General features: G+C 41.5%; 3 protein-coding genes across 6 annotated transcripts; all 3 read left to right on the forward strand.

The window, feature by feature from the left end:
- The first annotated feature begins 7 nt into the window (after positions 1-7).
- Positions 8-1,512, forward strand: LOC129591669 (mitotic spindle assembly checkpoint protein MAD2A-like). Of its 2 annotated transcripts, none has more exons than XM_055487412.1 (4): positions 8-239; positions 484-630; positions 710-830; positions 981-1,512. In XM_055487412.1, the coding sequence occupies exons 1-4, from the start codon at positions 146-148 to the stop codon at positions 1,273-1,275; spliced, it is 657 nt and encodes a 218-aa protein (XP_055343387.1). In that variant the 5' UTR covers positions 8-145; the 3' UTR covers positions 1,276-1,512. The 2 variants fall into 2 exon arrangements, with proteins under 2 accessions (XP_055343387.1, XP_055343388.1); XM_055487413.1 differs by lacking the exon at positions 8-239 and adding an exon at positions 248-375.
- Positions 1,513-2,079: 567 nt separating this feature from the next.
- Positions 2,080-4,689, forward strand: LOC129591603 (mitochondrial-processing peptidase subunit alpha-like). The gene is made up of 5 exons (XM_055487302.1): positions 2,080-2,495; positions 2,567-2,803; positions 2,984-3,076; positions 3,362-4,015; positions 4,101-4,689. Exons 1-5 carry the CDS (start codon positions 2,220-2,222, stop codon positions 4,416-4,418), a joined length of 1,578 nt encoding a protein of 525 aa, XP_055343277.1. The 5' UTR covers positions 2,080-2,219; the 3' UTR covers positions 4,419-4,689.
- Positions 4,690-5,212: 523 nt separating this feature from the next.
- Positions 5,213-18,233, forward strand: LOC129591588 (rho GTPase-activating protein 190-like). 3 transcript variants are annotated; one of them, XM_055487283.1, is made up of 23 exons: positions 5,213-5,741; positions 5,931-6,458; positions 8,343-8,445; positions 8,740-8,991; positions 9,174-9,444; positions 9,676-9,840; positions 9,919-10,152; positions 10,239-10,751; positions 10,974-11,091; positions 11,200-11,323; positions 11,403-11,862; positions 12,374-12,670; positions 12,905-13,381; positions 14,489-14,715; positions 14,883-15,095; positions 15,459-15,845; positions 16,290-16,394; positions 16,460-16,524; positions 16,601-16,657; positions 16,719-16,824; positions 16,933-17,145; positions 17,239-17,344; positions 17,482-18,233. In XM_055487283.1, exons 2-23 carry the CDS (start codon positions 6,060-6,062, stop codon positions 17,963-17,965), a joined length of 5,376 nt encoding a protein of 1,791 aa, XP_055343258.1. In that variant the 5' UTR covers positions 5,213-5,741; positions 5,931-6,059; the 3' UTR covers positions 17,966-18,233. The 3 variants fall into 3 exon arrangements, with proteins under 3 accessions (XP_055343258.1, XP_055343259.1, XP_055343260.1); XM_055487284.1 differs by lacking the exon at positions 16,290-16,394; XM_055487285.1 differs by lacking the exon at positions 14,883-15,095 and having other exon boundaries at positions 5,215-5,741; positions 17,482-18,232.
- The last annotated feature ends 1,078 nt before the right edge of the window (positions 18,234-19,311 follow it).

Below are 19,311 nucleotides of genomic sequence, written 5' to 3' on the forward strand. Positions count from 1 at the left end.
TTTGGAACTGCCAAGGAGCCATCTATTCGAAAGGCGAAAGCTATATCGTATTTAAAATTAACATTGTGACTATCATATTTAATATCTAAAATAATCTTGTTACTTGTGGTTAAACGAAGCCCTAAGGAGTTATTCCTCCTTCAATATGGCCACTCTGCAAGCAGTCAAATTGGACCAAGCCCAGAAACAAAGTGCCATCACTCTCCAGGGTTCTGCTGCTCTTGTCGGGGATTATCTTTGTAAGAGGGTTCAGGAAGACTGGATTAACAATTCACATTAAAGTATTTCTGGTTGCGAATGTTTGAACGAAGTCCCGAAGGATATTTGGTCATTTGGTATATAATTTTTAATACGTACTGTACTTACTGCTATGCTGTAAGTGTATACTTGTACGTAGGTGCAGGTAGTTCGTCGCCTCTGTAATAAGTGAAACAACAAAACATCGACTTGTAATCAGTAATATCATGTTTTTGCAAATTTTAGATTGTGCTATCAACTCGATTCTCTACATGCGTGGTGTGTACCCGACGGAAATGTTCGAAAGTGTGCCGAAGTATGGAATGAGTATATTCGACGCCAAGGATGAAGAGCTAAAATCCTACCTTGAAAAAGTCATGAAATGGACCAAAGGTTTGCACTTTACACGACATGAACCGTAGTCGTACCGAGTTCCAAACATGATTGCAGATTGCCTGCATGTTTTATGCAGATTGGATGATGGAGGAAAGTGTCACCGCGATTGTTCTGGTTATTATTAACCCCATCACGAAAGACATCGTTGAACGTTGGCAGTTCAAGATTATGTGCGATCAGCAACATGCAGAAGAAAAGTAAGCGCAGTTTCTGAGAATGAATTAACGGTATGCCGTATTATTAATATTGTTATGAAGTAGATTCTTATGGTTAATGTTTTCGGATTTGCAACACGCCTTGAATAGAAACTATTGAATTTTTTATTATGAGAATATTCTTCTACTCAGGACAGAAAAATCCGTTAGTGGAGCAAAGCCCGCGCCAACAATGGAGGAAATCCGACGCCAGATCGGATCCGTTTTAAAGCAGATTGTCGCCAGTGTTTCCATTCTTCCGGCTACCCCCCTGGATGCGATGAACACCTTTAATATCCTGGTCTACACGAAGGACAACCTGGATGTGCCGGCTGATTGGCAGGAGTCCAATCCCCACTTCATTCGCAATGCTCAACAGCTGCATTTCCGAAAAATTCATACGTCCGTTCACGAAGTGGACACTTGTGTTACGTACCGTTCTGAGTGATCCGATTTTTACGGCGGTATTAATTCTGAGTAGTGAGTGAGTAGTGGGATATATCGAGATATAGTGGGGTATTGTAGTTTAGTTTTTTTACAGTGGCTGGATGAACTGATGGCATGTGTTATTTGTCGGTTTACTGTTTACGTATTGGGTTTAATTTATTTGTGCTGAAGTTAAGCAATGAAGTATAAACGGATGATACTAGAGATACGTGATATTGGATACGATAAATTTTGTGTCGCCTCGACTACTGTTGACCTGTTCGGTTTTCCTTCTGGAAACCGGCATAAACAGTAACAACAGATGTTGGCCTGTTGCTGTTACATAAAAATTTTGAAACAAAAAAATTGTTGAATGAATGTTGATGCACTAGTTGGAAATTGGATTACAACAGAAACCGTCAACTTGTAAAATTAACAAATATGTCAAACTGAAACTACGAATGACCGTATTCGTATATATACAGGCAATAATACTAACTACTCCCGCCAACGTACAGAAATTGTAGCTATAAAATTATTGTTTTGCACAACTATCATAAAGTATAACTTAAGTATATGTGTTAAATTTGTTCTGAACGTACAGTAATAAAAGTTTAAAAACGATAAGTACGTAATCATAAGTTTCTGCTTTCTCCCTTACCGCACACTGCATTTCGGCTGTGGGTAAAATCTGTCTTGTGTGTAAAATAGCGCGGCGTAACGAGATGGAAGTGATCAAAAAGGGAACGCAAGCCCTCAGCGAAAAACTTCGCTGTTTCGAATTCAAGCAAAAATCACATCACGGTTTGCACTTTGCATCAGCAAATTTTTGAAGTGTACAGTGTACTGAACAAAGCACTATACTTTTTCTAGTCTGATTAGGCGTTTTTATCAACTTTCTATTAATTAGTAAGTGTGTAGGTAAAAAGCAGTAATTGTAAGTGATATTTTCTTTGGACCTCAGTCATGCACGCTGTACGACGCTCGTGTTGGAGATATTCTTTTCGAGCATTCAGTACAAAAGTTCCCGGAGTACCAGGAGCCGCGAAACCCATACACGAGGTTCCTTTGTCGGAGGCATTGCCTGGTTTTCCTAAACCGTCTTTCGCTGTGGTAAATGAACGTGTCCAAAATCAGACACGGGTTACGACATTGAGCAATGGACTGCGAGTGGCATCACAACCAAAATTCGGACAATTCTGTACGATTGGGACTGTGATCGACGCTGGATCTCGTTACGAGGTGGGTGTAATAGTTACTGCACTTAAATGGGAGCATACACTTTTATACAACTTGTACATGCGATTTTCCAGGTTGCCTATCCGAGCGGAATTTCTCATTTTCTCGAGAAAGTCGCCTTTCAGTCTACCAAAGAGTTTAGCGGGCGTGATGCCATCCTGCAGGAGCTCGAAAAGCATGGCGGAATTTGTGATTGTCAAGTTAGCCGAGAAACAGCTGTTTACGCTGTTTCAGTCGAAACGGATGGCTACGACGGAATTATTAGAATGCTTAACGAAGTTACCAGGAGAATGCAGATATCCGACCCCGAAGTGAGTGTACTTCTTGGGCCTTTCGTTTGCTAAATGAAATTAATAATCCTTTAAATACGAACGGAAATTCCATCGCAGCTGTATGTCTTTTCGCTTAATTTTTCTCGAATATTATCATTATCGCTTTTGTGGTTATGATTGATGATTAATATTCAGAGATGGCTTCTGTTTTTTTTTTAGTTGGCTGATGTGCGCCGAGCGGTGAAATTCGATTTAGACGATCAGCAAATCCGCCATGAGCAAGAACCTTTGATTATGGAAATGATCCATGCTGTAAGTTCGGCGTTCGTGGTTTTGTTTGGCTAAATTACATTCCTTATTGCAAACTAAATTGCATATGTCTGTTTTACTTACTCTTTTAAGTATAGAGTTTTTGCCGTAAAATCCGCTCATATTTATAAATACTGGAGGGGTCGAGTTTACGATCAATTTACACATGTTATACTCTGTAGATAACGTCAATTTGATATCGCAGATGTGTTTGCCACGGAAATTATTTTATATTATATTATTGAGCAGTGACTTTGTAAAATCAAAATGACTTCCCCATATTTGCAGGCGGCTTACCGGGAGAACACTCTTGGGTTGCCTCGTATTTGTCCGGCTGAAAATATCGAGAAAATCAGTCGAAATACAATTTTCACTTACTTATCTCAGTATTATCATCCATCGCGAATGGTCATCGCGGCTGTGGGACTGGACCATGACGCTCTTGTTAAGAGCGTGGAGAAATATTTCTTACAAACTAAATCCATGTGGGAAGAGGATCCGAGCTTGCTCAGTCTTGACGCCATGAAATCTCCACCAGACCTCTCGCTTGCACAGTATACCGGCGGGGATATTAGAATTGAGAAAGATCTTTCCGATATTAGCATGGGACCAACACCCATACCCGAATTGGTGCATTTCGCACTGGGTTTCGAAAGCTGTTCATACAAAGACCCGGATTTTATTCCATTTTGTGTATTAAACATACTTATGGGTGGCGGTGGATCGTTTAGCGCCGGTGGCCCCGGAAAAGGAATGTATACCCGTTTGTACTTGAATGTTTTGAACCAGTACCACTGGATGTTCAACGCGACAGCATACAACCATAGTTACGCTGATACAGGCTTGTTCTGTATCCATGCCAGTGCTGATCCAAAAATGGCATCAAACTTAGTTGATGTTATTGTTACTGAGTTTAGGAGGATGACCGGTCCAATAGAAGAGGTAAGGACTACACATTTTATAATCTTATATCTTTTTCGTATTGTATTTTCCTTGGTTGGAAGCAAATTGGGATATTATGCTACAGGAAGAACTGGATCGTGCCAAAATTCAGCTGTCATCTATGCTGATGATGAACTTGGAATCTCGACCGGTAATTTTCGAAGATATTGGCCGGCAAGTTTTGGCATACGGTCACAGAAAGCCATCCCGTCAGCTGGTCGACGAAATTAACAACGTCACCGAACACGACATTAGAAGAGTGGCCGAAAGGATGTTGAAATCCAAACCATCCGTTGCTGGATTGGGAGACGTGAAAGTATTGCCGAGCTACTCTACAATCGAGGCTCAACTCTTTAAGCAGCCAGAAGTGAAGAAAGCTCGATCGTTTTCTCTTTTTGCTTGATACGGAATTGTTGCGTGGAATGACGTTTTTTTGTGTCATTAATTTTTTGAACAATTTTTTTAGATTTTGACGTTGATTTTTGAAAATTGTTATACCAACCTGGTGGATAATTATTTCCGAGCGGCAGATTTTTGTTCAAATGCAGAAATTATGGCGTTAAACATGACTGCCCGAAAACAGTGCAAGGTGTCGTTGTCACAATGACAAAATGACAATCTAGTAGTGATTCGAAGCCTAAAATCTTCGAGGTTCTGTAAACAATAAATGTATAGTGCACGCACGTACTGAACTTCAAGGCATTATTCAGCAACGCTGTGCTCGTACCGCAGAAAAAGGGGGAAATGCAGCTGCCAGTGCAAACATGAAAAAGAGCCGGGGTCTGGTATACAAACTACAAAGTCACCAGTTCACCATAAAATTTTTTTGCTGTTCGTCTTTCGTCATCGTCCCTTACGCTGCTCCGCCTACGGCATACCGAATAGAATTGTACCGCCTCACTTGTACATGGGACACAGCAGTGTAGAAAAATTGCTACCGATACTGCGGTACTGCCGGTACGTACATATACAGATATACTCGACCGGTCGATTTTTCAATGGTATCGTATATCGGTGCCTATTAAGGTTTGATGCTAGTAAAATTTTCAAAATAATAATTTATTTATGAAAGGTTTTGTCGGATATCATATTCCCCATGCGGTATGATGCTAGCTAATGATCGTAATTATTTGTTGAACGACTGCATGTCCCGTGAAAAAAGAAAGTCATGGATGGAGCGTTGAGTGGCACACACACTGCTGCCAGTGTGAGTGGCTCGGTCATACTCCGTGTATGTCTGTAATCAGATCAGGTCGGGTTGATCTGCGGAAACGCAGTAAAAACGTTTTTTCCCTGAGTGTAGATTAATTGCTTGCTCGCTTCTGTCTAGAATGGTATGCCTCGTGTTCTGAACAGTAATAATGGCTATCGTATGAAATGTTTTTCACTCTCCACTTGTGCCCATTGTTTAAGTCTGCCCGTGAAGCGAAACGTAAATGACTGCTGCAAATTGGTCGCAATGGATGAATCATAGAACGGCTTTCAGACTATGTACGCATATAGCGGCTGTGCATCAAGTCATCAACTGGCATATGCATGGCTGAATTCACTGTGAAGTGGTGAACAATCATCGTGCCTATCTGAAAATAAGTATACTTCTGCAAGAAAATTTATCGTTTAAATGTTTGTACCGCCACACGGTATACAGCGTTTCGTTCTTTGGCGGCACTGCCGAATGTGTTGACAGAGGGATGAATCGTACGGGATTTCTTGTAATCATACGAAGGTTGGTCAAAAATTCTTAATAATTCATTAAACCGCGATTGCACGTTTGATTGTGAAGTGTGTGCCGCGCAGCTGATTGTCACGTAAATGTTAGATTTCTGTATCAAGTGACTGGTGCATATATCAGCCCAGAAAATCTGTTGAGCAGTCGTGTGTTTTAAATAATCATGCGAATCGTTTCTGGTTTCAGATAGAGGATATCAAGATTTCATCGGGTTTTTGATTTTAACCAATAATTTGACCATTCCATCGTATTCCATGGTTTAAAACTGGCGAGTCGTTTTCTTGGGATCCCAGCATCATCCGTCAATTGTCTGTGATGACCAGTTTGAAATTCAGTCGCGGTGGTGGAGCGCAGGAGGCCCCGTCGAAAGCGTTCCATGTGGCTGTAATTGGGACATGTTCTAATGAGCCTATCGAAGAACATAACCATAAAGACCGTTCCAGCAATGAGCTTTATCGCTCACACGATACCATTCTATCCGAAACTGGCTCAGGAAAATCCTGCCTGTGTAATCGTTTTATTCGTCCTGCTGAAGATGATTATCAGCCCACGGAACATGTCAGTGTGCTGAGTGCGGCCGATTTTTCTTCGCTTCCCATTAGTAATGACCACTTTCTGTACTGGGGTGACGCCAGGAGGACCTCGGATGATGGGCATGACTGTGTGTTCACTGTGATAGAGCAGACGGAATTCATCGATGATTCCACGTTCCAGGTACCACTGCTGAAATCTGAAACAGAATTCGCAAGTGCACAATTTGCACTGCTACTGAGTCACAGAAAAAAACCCAGTTGTTGGCGCTTTCATACAGATTTAAAATTACATTAGTTTACAAGCTCACGGATGACATCTTCTTTTTCGTTGTTTGACTTCCAAAGAAGAAGACATTCATGCATCTGACGATTTGTGTAACGATTTTTAATAGTAATTTTCAGCAGTATCATTAAAAAAAAGCTTACGTATTTGAAAACTGGTATTAATATAATAATATTACATTTTGGCAGTTAGTTTGAAGTACCAGATTTGTTTACGGAAGCAGCGATTGAATTTTCTAATGAAGGCTTCAATATATGGAAAATAGTAAAGACAGTTATTCCATGGTCCCTACAAATTAATGTACTGAATCGTGATTAAAAAATATACACAAATTCAATTCCATTAGCCAACCTGAAAGCAAAAGACAAGTTTATTTCCCTTCTACAATGATCCGGGACAGACACATCATTTATATTGGTATTATTTAATACTATTCATGTTTAACTGTTGCGAAACTATTTATATTTAACTGTTGTTGATCGAAACTATTTAAATCGCCTGGTTAAGTTGGTTGAAGTGTTTTGGTTTGTGTCTAAACATTTTACCCTAATTTTACCATTTTACGTGTCGATTTTATGTCGATAGGTCAGTTGTTTGAGCGGCTATGGATTGTTCTGTCTTCAACGCCGAACAGTCAATTACTTGAGTTAGTGCAAATGCAGTAATGCACACTCTTTTTCGAAGATGACCGGTTTGTCAAGGTTCAAAATTCTCGCACGCGCTTTAATTACCGATAATGTTGGTTCGAAATAAAAAAAGTTGGTGAGTTTAATTTGTACGGACTGACGCCTGGGTCCTTTTATGAACACATTCTGTTAATTGTAAGTTGTTCAGCTGTTGCTGATTGACGCATTGTGTCCGAATTGGTAGCAGATCCTTTTCATTGGTAAACATCAAGTAACCTGTCGCAAAATTTGTAGAAGAAAATTACTGACAAAATTCGTGTGTTAGGAGAATGCTTACTTGTCAGAAAGTTTGTGTTTTGTTGCTGAGAGCTACTCGAAATAGATCTTGCTCTGCAGTTTTCCGTATGGCCTTGAGGTTTTGTCGATTGATTTATAAGCTGTCAAGACTCAAAAAATTGTGTTGTACTCTCGAAACATTAAGCAAACACTTTCGTATTTGCATCTTATTCATAAACGAACTCAGGTGCCGACTTAATTTGTCGCGTCCAAGAAAAGAATATTAAATGATATTCTGAAACGAAATGCATGTGCATATCCATAATTGAATTATTCGCTTCATTCAGGTGAAGAGCAGCGTCGGAATTATTTGTTCGAGTAGACGTTACAAAGGTTATCGTTTTTTGACGACTTGGATGCCAGTTTTATTGATCGTAGTTACAGTTTATGGAGCAACAATATCGTAAAATTTGCAGTATTCATATTGATTTATGTGTTCAATCGTAGACCGTAGCTGTGCCAACCAGGGGGCATAATTCGATAAGATACTTAGTCTGCAGGAATAATAATCACCAAGACTATAGTAGTGCAACTAGCGAATATCAATAAATGATGAATGAACTATTTTGCGCGTAGATAGACATCACATATCATATCGTATGCGCGTCTTGAAATGCAAACAACTATTTGTGTAAACATCTGTGTGAAAGCAATGACTAGATTGAAATTTGAATGGAGTGATTGATAATTGACCCAGATCTTCCTGATTTCACTTGAATGGATTCTTGCTTTGCTTTGCAGTATTATGGGTAAACTACGCCGCGTGATGGTGATTTGCACGCTTTGAATTAATCCTAATAAAGTCAATTTATTTTTACAGCCTTTTCGCACCGGCAGAGGAGAGCGAGATTATAAACGGCGTGCGACCAATCTTAAGCTGCATTCACCTGGAAAAATTCAGTATTTTGGAAAAAGTCAGTTGGGTGAGTATTGCAGTTTTAATATATTGATATGCTTTATTAGTTAACTGTGTTTTTTATGCAGCACGAGTATATCAAAATTTTAATCGCCAATCATCATCTCAGTTTTATTTTCTGTATAGTGGGATGTTGGCTGGTCCGCTTTATTACAGGCAATGGTTGTTTTTGCTATTTTTATATTTTTGTTGGTTTGATTGTAATAAGTATCAAACTATGCAATAAATATTGTTGTCTGATGCTTGCTCAACTCTAAAATGAATAGTTAGGCGAAATAATTGAAGGGTTGAATGTTTATAGGTATCGAGAACGAATATCCCATGTTGCCGTTACCCGATGGACGTTTCAACGTTGACGGGTTTATTTGTTGCTTCGATGTCAGTCTGGCATCAAAAAAGCCTGTAAATCGGCAAGTGGAGAATGTTGTTCATCTACTGAATCAGATTGTACGCCAGAAGAAAGCCGCCGTCCTCGCCGTGACAAAAACTGATGACTGTGATCCTCTACTCCTAAACGAGGCGAATAAGCTTCTCCATCGCAAAGAACTAAAAGGTTGGATAATGGCAGTGGTGCTTGTGGCCTGGGCGAAATATATCCCAGATCATTTTTAAAGCGTTTAAGTCTGGAGAGAGAAAGAGAGCTATAACTGCATGGTGTGGGCCAAGCCGAGCCATCGATTGATTTGTTCCATAGTTTTTCACTTTTCACAACAGTCTGTGAGTATGTTGATATAGGTTGTGTGCATCTGGTGGAAACCTCAGCGTTGAAAAATGTTAATGTGGATGCTGCCTTTATGCTCTTGGCACAACTTATCGACCGCAACTCTGGCCATGCTCAGCTGATACGTTATCGTCTGCACAGCTACGAAGATGCCGCATCCATGAGGAAAGAACGCATGGATACCGCAGCGAAAGCCTATGAAGCTCTCGTTAAGTCCCAAGTTAAAGAGCGCCGCATGACTTGGCTGGAAGCTCTGAGAAAATTTGAAAACGATCAAGATTTCAAGTATGACTCGGATTTTGTACAAACTTGTTTTAAAAAAATCTTACATGAGGATTTTTTGGAAATCATTTTGCTGGTTTTAACGTAATCCTTACGCTGAAATTTTTTATTGTTAGTTCTTTAATTGTATCAGTTAATAATTTATAGGTAGTATGCTTTACGGAAATGGTTTTGATGCAGTTGATGTTTTAACTTGTTAATTACGGTCAGAATCGTGATATTCTTTTTTCCCAGATTTTATTGCGAATTGTGGGGTACCGACTCAGCCAAGCGTATTTTCGACGGCTGCATGCGCCAATTACGTGATCGCGAAGCCAAAAACCGGCTAAATATTTACATTACACGGCTGGAGAGGATTTTTCATGAACTGCTGCCGTCATTGTCCCTTGTCAGCAACGGGTTGGTTTTGTGAAATTGTGGTTATCTTTTACAGTTGGGAAGACAATGCAGACTTGTTTTTCGTTTTTTTCCCCACAGATGGCAGAGTTGTTTAGACTATCTACAGTCGCTGCCGGTCTATGATTCCTATTTTGTTGATCTCGATGGAGTTCGTGAAAATGTTGCTTCCGGGGTTGTTGGATTTCTTGATGATGATAGATTTTATGATATGGATGATGCACGAGTGCCGTCGCGGATACTCCGCACAACGGACGCTGAACGATGTTTCAACGTGTATGCCGACACTCTGAGACGGGAAGAGAGGCGGACGCGGTACATTAGCATAATGACTAGTGCTCTCTGTGTGTGATAAATGTGTCTGTAAGTGGGTTGACAGAAAAAACACTTTGTGTTTACAGACTGCGCAGTCAGTTTATGGCCTTATTAAATGAGACACCATATGCCTTACCTGGACGCCCCTTTCGCGATACGCGCGTGTTTTTGACCAGTGAACCAGCGTTTACCGAGGAAATCAGTGAATTAAGTACACAAGAAATGCAAGAAATTTACGAGAGTCACCAGGAAAAAGTCATTGAAGATGCCAAGGAGAACTTTATTGAGCTGTTATTGGAGAATATCGCTTTGTTTGTCGGTAAACAAGATAACCTTAAGCAGCGGAAGCGGAATAAAAAAGAATCAGAAAGCAAAGAAAGGGCGTCAAAAATAGCCAAGCACGAAGAGGATTTGAGTGAAATCGATCACGTCTTGCGCAGTGATAAGCGGTATCGGGCCATGGATTTATTAGGAATTAGAGGGAAGCTTATGTCTTCCTTGATGACCAGCTTAACTTCGCCGGCGTCGGAGACGTGTGATGCACGATATGGTTGTTTTGATATTGCTGTGAGGACACATCTTGCACGGCGTGTGAAAACGTAAGTTTCGTGAAGTATTTTTGTGGAAACTCACAGAAATAGCCGGGATTTTTGGAGTCTTTTTAATATATACTGTTTTTCTCCATATAACATGGCTGTGAACGAAAGAGTTCTTTCTTCCTGCTTCTCCCTAATGAGAAAATCTACACAAACCCGATATAGGTTGCGTAACATCAATTTTATTAGCGGTAGAAAATCAAATTTGTTCTAATTTTTCTGTAGGCCGGAAACCCTGCCGGCATTTATCCAGTTTCCCGTACTAAAACCGCACTCCACCGTCGTGAAATTGCTGATCCTTGGGAAAAACGAACTAGCCGACAGCTTTGCGAGCCTAATACGGGTTAGTGACAAGAGGAGTAGAAATTTCTGTAGCTCCATAATGACGCTGTTTACGCCGCCAGCTAACCCTGTTGCATCATTGTAAATTCCACTTTGTCCCGCTTGACAGACTGCGTGCGGTGATGGCGAACTACTCCTTGATGGCTGCTTTTACTCTATCGATTTCCGAATTATCAATGGTGATTTGGGCGCCCTGCACAACGCTTTCCAGACGGCTGATTTCCTCCCACATGGTACGGGTATTATTTTAAGTGGATTTGGCTTATTTACGGTAATTATTGGCAATCTAATGGTTAGTTGTTTGTGTCGCAGGGTGCCTTTGTGTGTATGATTCCAAAGAGACATTCGAATACATAAGGGGCCACATGGAGAAGGCTCTAGTGAATGAACTGGGGCGGAAAGATAATGACCAGGAGAATACCTACATGAATGGTTCAACCAGTAGCATCATGACACCCTGCAATGGACTGTGCACGGTACTGGTTTTCCAACCCCAGGACAATCTCAAGGAAACTGAAGTACAGCGGCTACGTGAGCGTGGTCAGGATTTGGGGGCTAAACTGCAGTGCGCCTTTGTGGAATTGGCACGGAACAGCAGTTGTGCACCCGTTCCGATCAATGCTGCGACTGCTCTCTTGAGTGGTGAACGGAAAGAAGATGTGCTGATGAGGCACTTGAAGATTTTGATTAGAGATATTCAAGTACGCTCCACTATTGCTCGCAGCATCATGGAGGGAATGCCTACTGTTGACCTCTTTGATTGTGATATAAGGTGAGTGTGTTTTGTGTAAGCGACGCGTGAGAAAGCCGAGATTTCGAGGAACTGAGGTTGACACACTTTCACCTTTTAATTCATGATTTCCGTTCGAGGTAATTGTTTGCTCTGTGCTGGACCACAAAGAATTGGTTTTCAAATGCGAAGTGAATGCGGTTTTTGTTTGTGTAAATTTGGTGAATAAGTTTGCTTAAGCTTTTTATGTAATATAGAGCCAGGTCCCAGGGATGCACATTTTTTATACCGTAATAAAAGCTGCGCGCTGTTTTGAAGGTAGTTAATATCCCGGAAGAACTGTTTTTAAAGTTTTTTTCTCGTAACCAGTTATTCAGTCCTTAGCAAATCTATAACGAAACTGTATGCGGGTATAAAAGGATGGCATTATTTTCGAATGCATAAGCAGATGTTCTGACGATATGCATATTTTTTATGGCATTCTGGGAGTATTCGATACGCAGAGACGCTTGACATAATAGGATAATATCACCGTCTGCCTATCTGTTTGCAGAGTTCGCATTTGTTTGCTGTGCGGGGACCATTTAGGCGGATTTGCTCACCATATTCTCAGTCCTTTAATTTCCCACACGATCTGTTACCGACATTCCAAAAATCCCCAGGGCTTTCAAATTGAGACATTTGTTTTTGATGACTGTCGATTGCGAATCGATGTTGACTGTAAATCTTACCACGAATCGTTACGCGCCGCTCATCCGGGCAATATTGACGACGATCCATCACGAAAGTCCACTGATGGTTATGTATTCGTTGTGGCTGTCAAACGGCGCGCATCCTACTGCATGATGAGGTGAGGTTTACTAATTAGCCGTTCATTTCCGTCGTGGCGGGATAACTGTCCATAAGACTGTACTGCCTAAATGAATCGGTGACAGACATAATGCTCGCCGTCACGTGCACATATTTTTTTTCGAATCCTGCCTAGTTTTGTTAGCCGCGCTGTGTTTTGTCACGGTCTGTTAGATCTTTTCGCATTTGATGGTTTACTGTTTTTTGATGTTGTAATATTTTTTAATTGTTGTAGGTGTTTAATGGACATGCTTACCTTGCAAAACACGCTTCGACCTAGCATGGTCATTGCCACGCTGGACCATGCCGATAATTACACACGGGACGAAGCCAAAGTCCTGGATGAACTGAAAACCATCTGTGAGGAACGTGACGTGAATTTTGTGGTTACCACCATTTCCGATGGGTTGCCCATCGGCACATACATGCCGCTCTTGCGCACCTGTTGGGAAGCCAAAGTATCGGCGTCGTACGATCGCGCGTCGACGGCCACCTTGAACAGCACGATTCCCAGTTTGTCAGATGAGGAGGCTGTACTGATCAAGAGCCGGTCGCTGGAACGCGAGAAGCAGACGGCCAAGCCGATCTCGGCGGTCTTTGCCAACCGTACGCCGCAGCAGCGCAGTAATATCGCCGCACTCAGCCTCGACGCACCAACCTTTACTACCTTTGGCTTTGAACGTGAGGCGGGACGGACAAGGGCCAATATGATGTAAGTACCCCTGATGTCAGATCAGGTGTCGCGTTATGATTTGATGATTAGGGATACCTGATACTGGCGGTGATGACGATGTGTGTATAAAGTTATGGCATCGATTGTTGGTGTATGATGGTAAAAGGTGCTTGGCGTTTGTTCTAGTGCAGTTATGAAATGGCCATTGTATGCGCTCGTGTTTGCATGCAATTTGACTGAAACGTGCTTTGTCAAGTTTGTTCATCGATTTTTATGAGTTGATTATTGCTTGATTGCCCTTTTTCATAATCAGCAGGACCATACAGGTAAGGAATTAGAGGAATTTACGGTTAACTTCCCCTCGGTCGCGCCTTCGAAGTTTTGTGTTAGCAAAGCACATTGATCAGCGGGAACTGGAGTATTTTGCATCATGTTTTTGTATTAAGTGTAAAATGTTTTTTAGATTGACCGTCGCGTTAACTGGTGCTCTGTGAAGTCTTTTTATGTGCATTTGTTTTCTGAGTAAGATAACAAAGCGATCTTGCGTATGAAAACATGGCTGTATGCAATTAATGTTCTGAAAGCACTTTTTATGATAAAATTGTGAGAAGAATATTATGAATAGTAAAGTAATGAAAACGCCTCGTCCGCTTTCAGTAAATGCATATTACCGCTTTTGGAGTGAGGCAGTTGTGGGACGTTTTTGGGGGAACATTTAACTTTTTTTACCCTAATTGGCCGAAATCCTTTTATTATTGCGTTATCGGTTTCACGAAATCGAAATACGAGTAATTGACTATCGCGCCATTGACAGCGTTTCAGCATTCCATGTTGTACTTATATTTATTTAGCAACTGTTAAGTTATGCTATTGGGCCGATTTGCATTCAGATATGTGCAGTTGTTTGCGCGAGTACGGAGTGCAGCTTACACTAGATTGCAGCAAAAGTATCGTATCGTCAACAGGATAATATAACGACTTTACTGTCTATTTACTTATCTGCTTTTCGTTTTCAATACTTGTAAAAGACACCGTTACTTTTGAATAGAATTTTATATAAGCCTGCCATTGAACGTGCTCGTAGGTTATATTTACACTTGCTAAGTTCGGTTAGTGTTAGTGCAGTGTTATTGTTATTTTTTGCAGCACTTCAAATGATTTGTCAGCTCCATTTTCAAGATTAGCTACTGATGACGCTCAAGCTGGGCGTTCGACTGGCAGCGTCGTAGACATGCTGGCTTGTCCAAACGGTCATTCGGGAGGTGATCTAGCCGTATCTGACATGGCGACGGGACCTAATCGGCTTTACTCCGCACACGATGATCTCCAGCGATCGAGTCAACTTCGCGGTCAACGGCAAAATGTAGCCACCGGTAAGGTTCTTTTTAAGAAGGCCTGCATTGTGTGTGTGGTGCTGTGGTTGTCGTGCCCCCGTCTTCAGTGCAAACGTGGTGTGTCCTTTTCTTTTGGTAAATGGCTAATAGTTTTTCTCCGTCGTCTAAATGTGATCCTTGATATGGTGCTGTTGCATCGGTGGTAGATGCGCTACCCACTGGAAGTACTTATGATATGACCCAATCGGCCACAGAGACGTTAGTCTCTGATACGGCGGCCATTCCGGCCACCAGCTCGAAGGTGACGGATGCTGTTACCCGGTGTTTCGTTACCCGGTCGTCGTCGGCACTGAGCGTATCCAGTCCGATCATGGACGACGCCCGTCGAATTCTGCATCCACTGCGCAGAGGGTTTGCCGGTAAAGCTTCTTGATCGTTGTCCTTCTAGCCGTCCTGTTTTCCATCGCGCTGGTTTTTCTGTTTAGTCTTGTCTTGACAGTGTTGATGGTTTAATTTTGGTTCGTTAGTGTACGCTTAGTAGATCGTGCTTGGTGGTGTCCATATGTTTATTAAGTGAGATAAACTCGTAGTTGCCTCGTCGCGTCCTTGATCTTTTGCAGCGTAGTGTTCCTGATTTGACACCGATATTCGTTCGCGTGTTTATTTTTGGTTCGCTCGAGATGGATTGCGCTTTAACGCCGAAAGTTGTATCTGAAACATTGCAGCCAACGCATTTTGGCTTAAAAGCGTGCGCAGGTTGGTTTCAGAATATTTTTTTGTAGTCTGGCAAGCGAAATCTATTGAAGAATCGCCGTATGAACGGGAAAAATCTCCCACTCAGCGTTTCGTTGGGCGATTGGCAGCAGCCGGAAAATATGCGTCTTTCATGGATCAGCTGAACGCCAACATTGCCCGTGGTAGCCAGCCGTCTCCGACGGCTCCGCTGGCCCTCCCGGAGTTGATTGAAGATCATGAACAGGATCCACCGAGTGATGGCTGGGAAGAGGGAGCAGCCGCGTTACGCTCGCCGGGAAATGATCGACAGTTTTTGCTGGGGCTGAAGAAACGTGCTCGTGATATTAAACCGCCGGAGCGAACTCGACGAGTTGCTGGTCCGGTTGTGCTCCCTTCGCAACACCTTAGTATTTCTCTGGATGATAGCGAAGCAGGTAAGCAGCTCCTTTTGAGTTGGTGTGAATGAACGTAAGTTGCTGCTGCAAATTTAATATAAATACATTTCGCTTCTGTTTTTTTTTCTTTCGAGCATGTTTCCTTATTCGAAATACACAATGATCACTATTCTTGCAAACTTTTTTTGTATTATTTTGTAATTTATTGCATACTTTTTTCGACATAGCGCATTTTTTTGCTATCGCATTTCTTTTGCTGCTGCTTGAAAGTGCAGTTCTTGCTCGTCATCGAGTTGGACTGACATTTGTTGCCGTAACTGCGATGTCTGATTTTGTTTGACCGTATAGGTTTTCATCGTAAAGTAGACAGCATCGGTTTGATCGTAATTTCTTGCATGGTGTGGAGGATTATTTGTTAGTAACTGATTTGGTTTGTCTTTGATGCTGATTCTGGCGATAACTGCTTTACGTTTTGTTTTCAAGCTTATCCTGATCGCGCTTCGCTGCCGGAATTAGCTGCTAACAAACTGCGAAAAGGCTTTGTCGGCGCTGTGTCGCCTCTTGACGATAATGTTTTCTTTGCGTCCAGTGAGTTTTTTTGCTTTTTTGCGGTGGCTTTTTTTGCGCCGGTGTGATCAGGCAGTATTTTGCAGGTGATGAATCCAACTTAGCCACTACCGTGGACAACAGCCATAACATTAAAGATGCGGTTAAGACGGTAAAATTGCACCTGTGATTGCTATCAGTACGTAAAATTTGAGGAAAATCTTATTTATGGCAATCTTTTACAACAGAAGCCCGCCAAACCAAAGCGCGAAAAGGAAAACAAGTCCGTCAAGAAATCTAAAGATGTACGTTTTCCATCTTCTGTAATTCGTAACAAGAAAAAGACATTATGTTGGTTGATTTCAGAAGAAACAGAAAAAAGCAGAAGTTACATTCGAATCTCTGGCACCGTCCGCTGATAATCCAATTCCACTTTTTATTGAAATGTGCATTAAATTCATTGAAAACCGAGGTGAGTGCGAGAAAATTATTTTTTGCTAGTTAGCAAGGGGATGTATTGGTTTTTGTTTCATTTAGAAATGAAATATTTAGCACGAAATGTCAATTTGAATTTTCAAAGGTATTGACACCGAAGGAATTTACCGCGTGTCCGGCAGTCGTGTTCATGCGGACCAGTTATTACACAAGTTTTTGTCCCATCCTGCCTCCGTCGATTTATATGCCATGGATATCCCCATCTATAATGTCACCACAGCACTCAAGACCTATCTGGTCGAACAGACGCCGCCTGTGATACCACAGTCGTTTATTGATGAGCTGCGCGATGCAAATTGTGCGTAAAAATGAAACACTATGCGCTCGTTTTTGTATACGAGTAGTGATGTTGTGTTTCGTCCAGTCAACAGGTGTATATTGTTTGTTGTAGTTATGCGTGACAAAAACGACAGAATCCATCTGATTAAATCAGCTCTGGCTCGTCTGACTCCAACACACTTCCAGTTGTTGAAATATATATTTGCTCATTTACGCCGGTAAGTCTGTGCGTCCATTAAAATATTTTACAGTTAAAAGTTAATTCTGCTATGAGTGTCGTGAAGTATTCTGCAGCATCGCGAGGTTTTGCGTTAAACATCGAAGGAATGGTAAACAGCTTTTTGTGGGATTTTAGAGTTTCCGAGAACAGTCGAAGGAATAAAATGGACGTGAACAATCTGACCTTGTGTTTGTGGCCCACATTGTGCCCGATTGAATTCCCCAACGATCTGGCGCGCTTTGAGAGCGTTCGCATGGAAGTATCGGAAATCCTGTCGACCATGATCAGTAGTTATGACAAGATTTTTGAGCCGAATTACGTCGCACTGCCCTTGACCAACGGGTCGCAACCGGTCTCGCCGCCCCCACAAATCGGTACCCTTGCTCACGAGGCCGCCGAAGCGGCTCGCCAACGGGTGAATCGCGCTAGTTTCAATGGAACCGGCGGAAACGGCGTCCCGCTGACATCCCCACAACGTCCCATTCCCCCGCCGTTCCCAGCGGCCTCCTCATCGTCCAATGCGTCGTCTTCCTCGTCCCTCGATGCTGGCAAAACGCCAGCGGGGACGGCATTGATGCAAGCGCCGGTCGTATCTAGTCTTAAGAGTGTTCAGGTTTAATCTGTGTTTTTTTGATTTTTGTTTTTATACCAAGTGGGAGGTTCAGCATTCGGGATGTGAAATAGGGTTGTTTTTATATGATTTTATTTTACGGGTGTTTTGCTGAGAAGAAAGGGCTTTTACAATATCAGTATTGATTTTCTGTTAGTTCCTTTTTTACAAGTATTGCATTGGTCATCCGTATCAATAAAATTATAACCGTGTTGGAAAAACCGTGAATGTTGTAGTTTCTGGAGATCCTGGACCTAATTGCCATGTTCAGGGCATAATTAGCGCGGACAGCTGAGTGGAATCTTATCTCTAAAACTGAGAAAATAACAAATCTTAAAAAATATTATATGTTTTTGAAATCAGAAGATGAAGCAGTACTCGCGGTGTATGTTTTTATGGGTTTAATACCGCATTCGGGGAGATTATGAATACAAAGTGCACCGATAAACCGAGACCGCCGACTGTTAGCCAAAATCTTTACTTGAAACTCGACAAAAAATGCAGAAGTACCGCACGAGTACCTTATCTCACACCTTTTTATACATGCAAATCTGAACTTATAATGTGCCAAATGGTTTTACCCCCAAAAGTCTGTGCTAGTAAACAAAGGAAATTAATTAAATTATTACAATTTGTCAAAAATAATTTGGTCGATGCTCAGTATACATGTGCTTATATATAGGAAAGAACACGCATGCGCACGCATGAAAAGGTCATGAGTGTAATAAGACGCCATCTGATAAAATAAATATGATCAAGAATGTTGCGGCATCTTCGAAAAAATAAAGTAAAAATGTTGACTATGTACTTGTATATTTGGTGTGGACAAATTGCATTCTGCTTTAATTACCCTTTCTGTATTACAGCAATAGCTGTAACATTTGTAAACAGTTTTTTTGGCTGAAAAGTCTACTTTTTTGGTTCAACCGAAGTTGTCTTTTACTTCTGTTTGCTGTTTATTCTGCTCAAAGTCTCCATAATTAATCACGAGAAAGTCGACTACCGCTAACGGTTAAGCAATGTTACTGTACTAGGAAAGTGCACCGCTGTGGGCTAGCACTGAAAGACCGAAGCGAAGCGGGAAACAAATTAAATAAACACTTTCGCAGGTTTATCTTTTTTTAAACTTCCCACTTTAATTTATTATTTTTTGTGTTCATTAAATACAGTCTTCAACATTATCTTCCTCTTATGAATTTTATGTAAAATATGAAGGCGTGACCTACATGACCGATGTGACCGACTAAGTCCCGTTTTCTTGAACATAAAGGACCTTCGCTTCGCTTCGGTCGATTATCAGGATTACCGGTATCCGCCTGTATTCAGTTTTTACTACGTCCGTGTGTCATCGCTGT

This window comes from Paramacrobiotus metropolitanus, unplaced genomic scaffold, assembly GCF_019649055.1.
Source record: "Paramacrobiotus metropolitanus isolate TYO unplaced genomic scaffold, Prichtersi_v1.0 Parri_scaffold0000047, whole genome shotgun sequence".
NCBI classification, from domain to species: domain Eukaryota; kingdom Metazoa; phylum Tardigrada; class Eutardigrada; order Parachela; family Macrobiotidae; genus Paramacrobiotus; species Paramacrobiotus metropolitanus.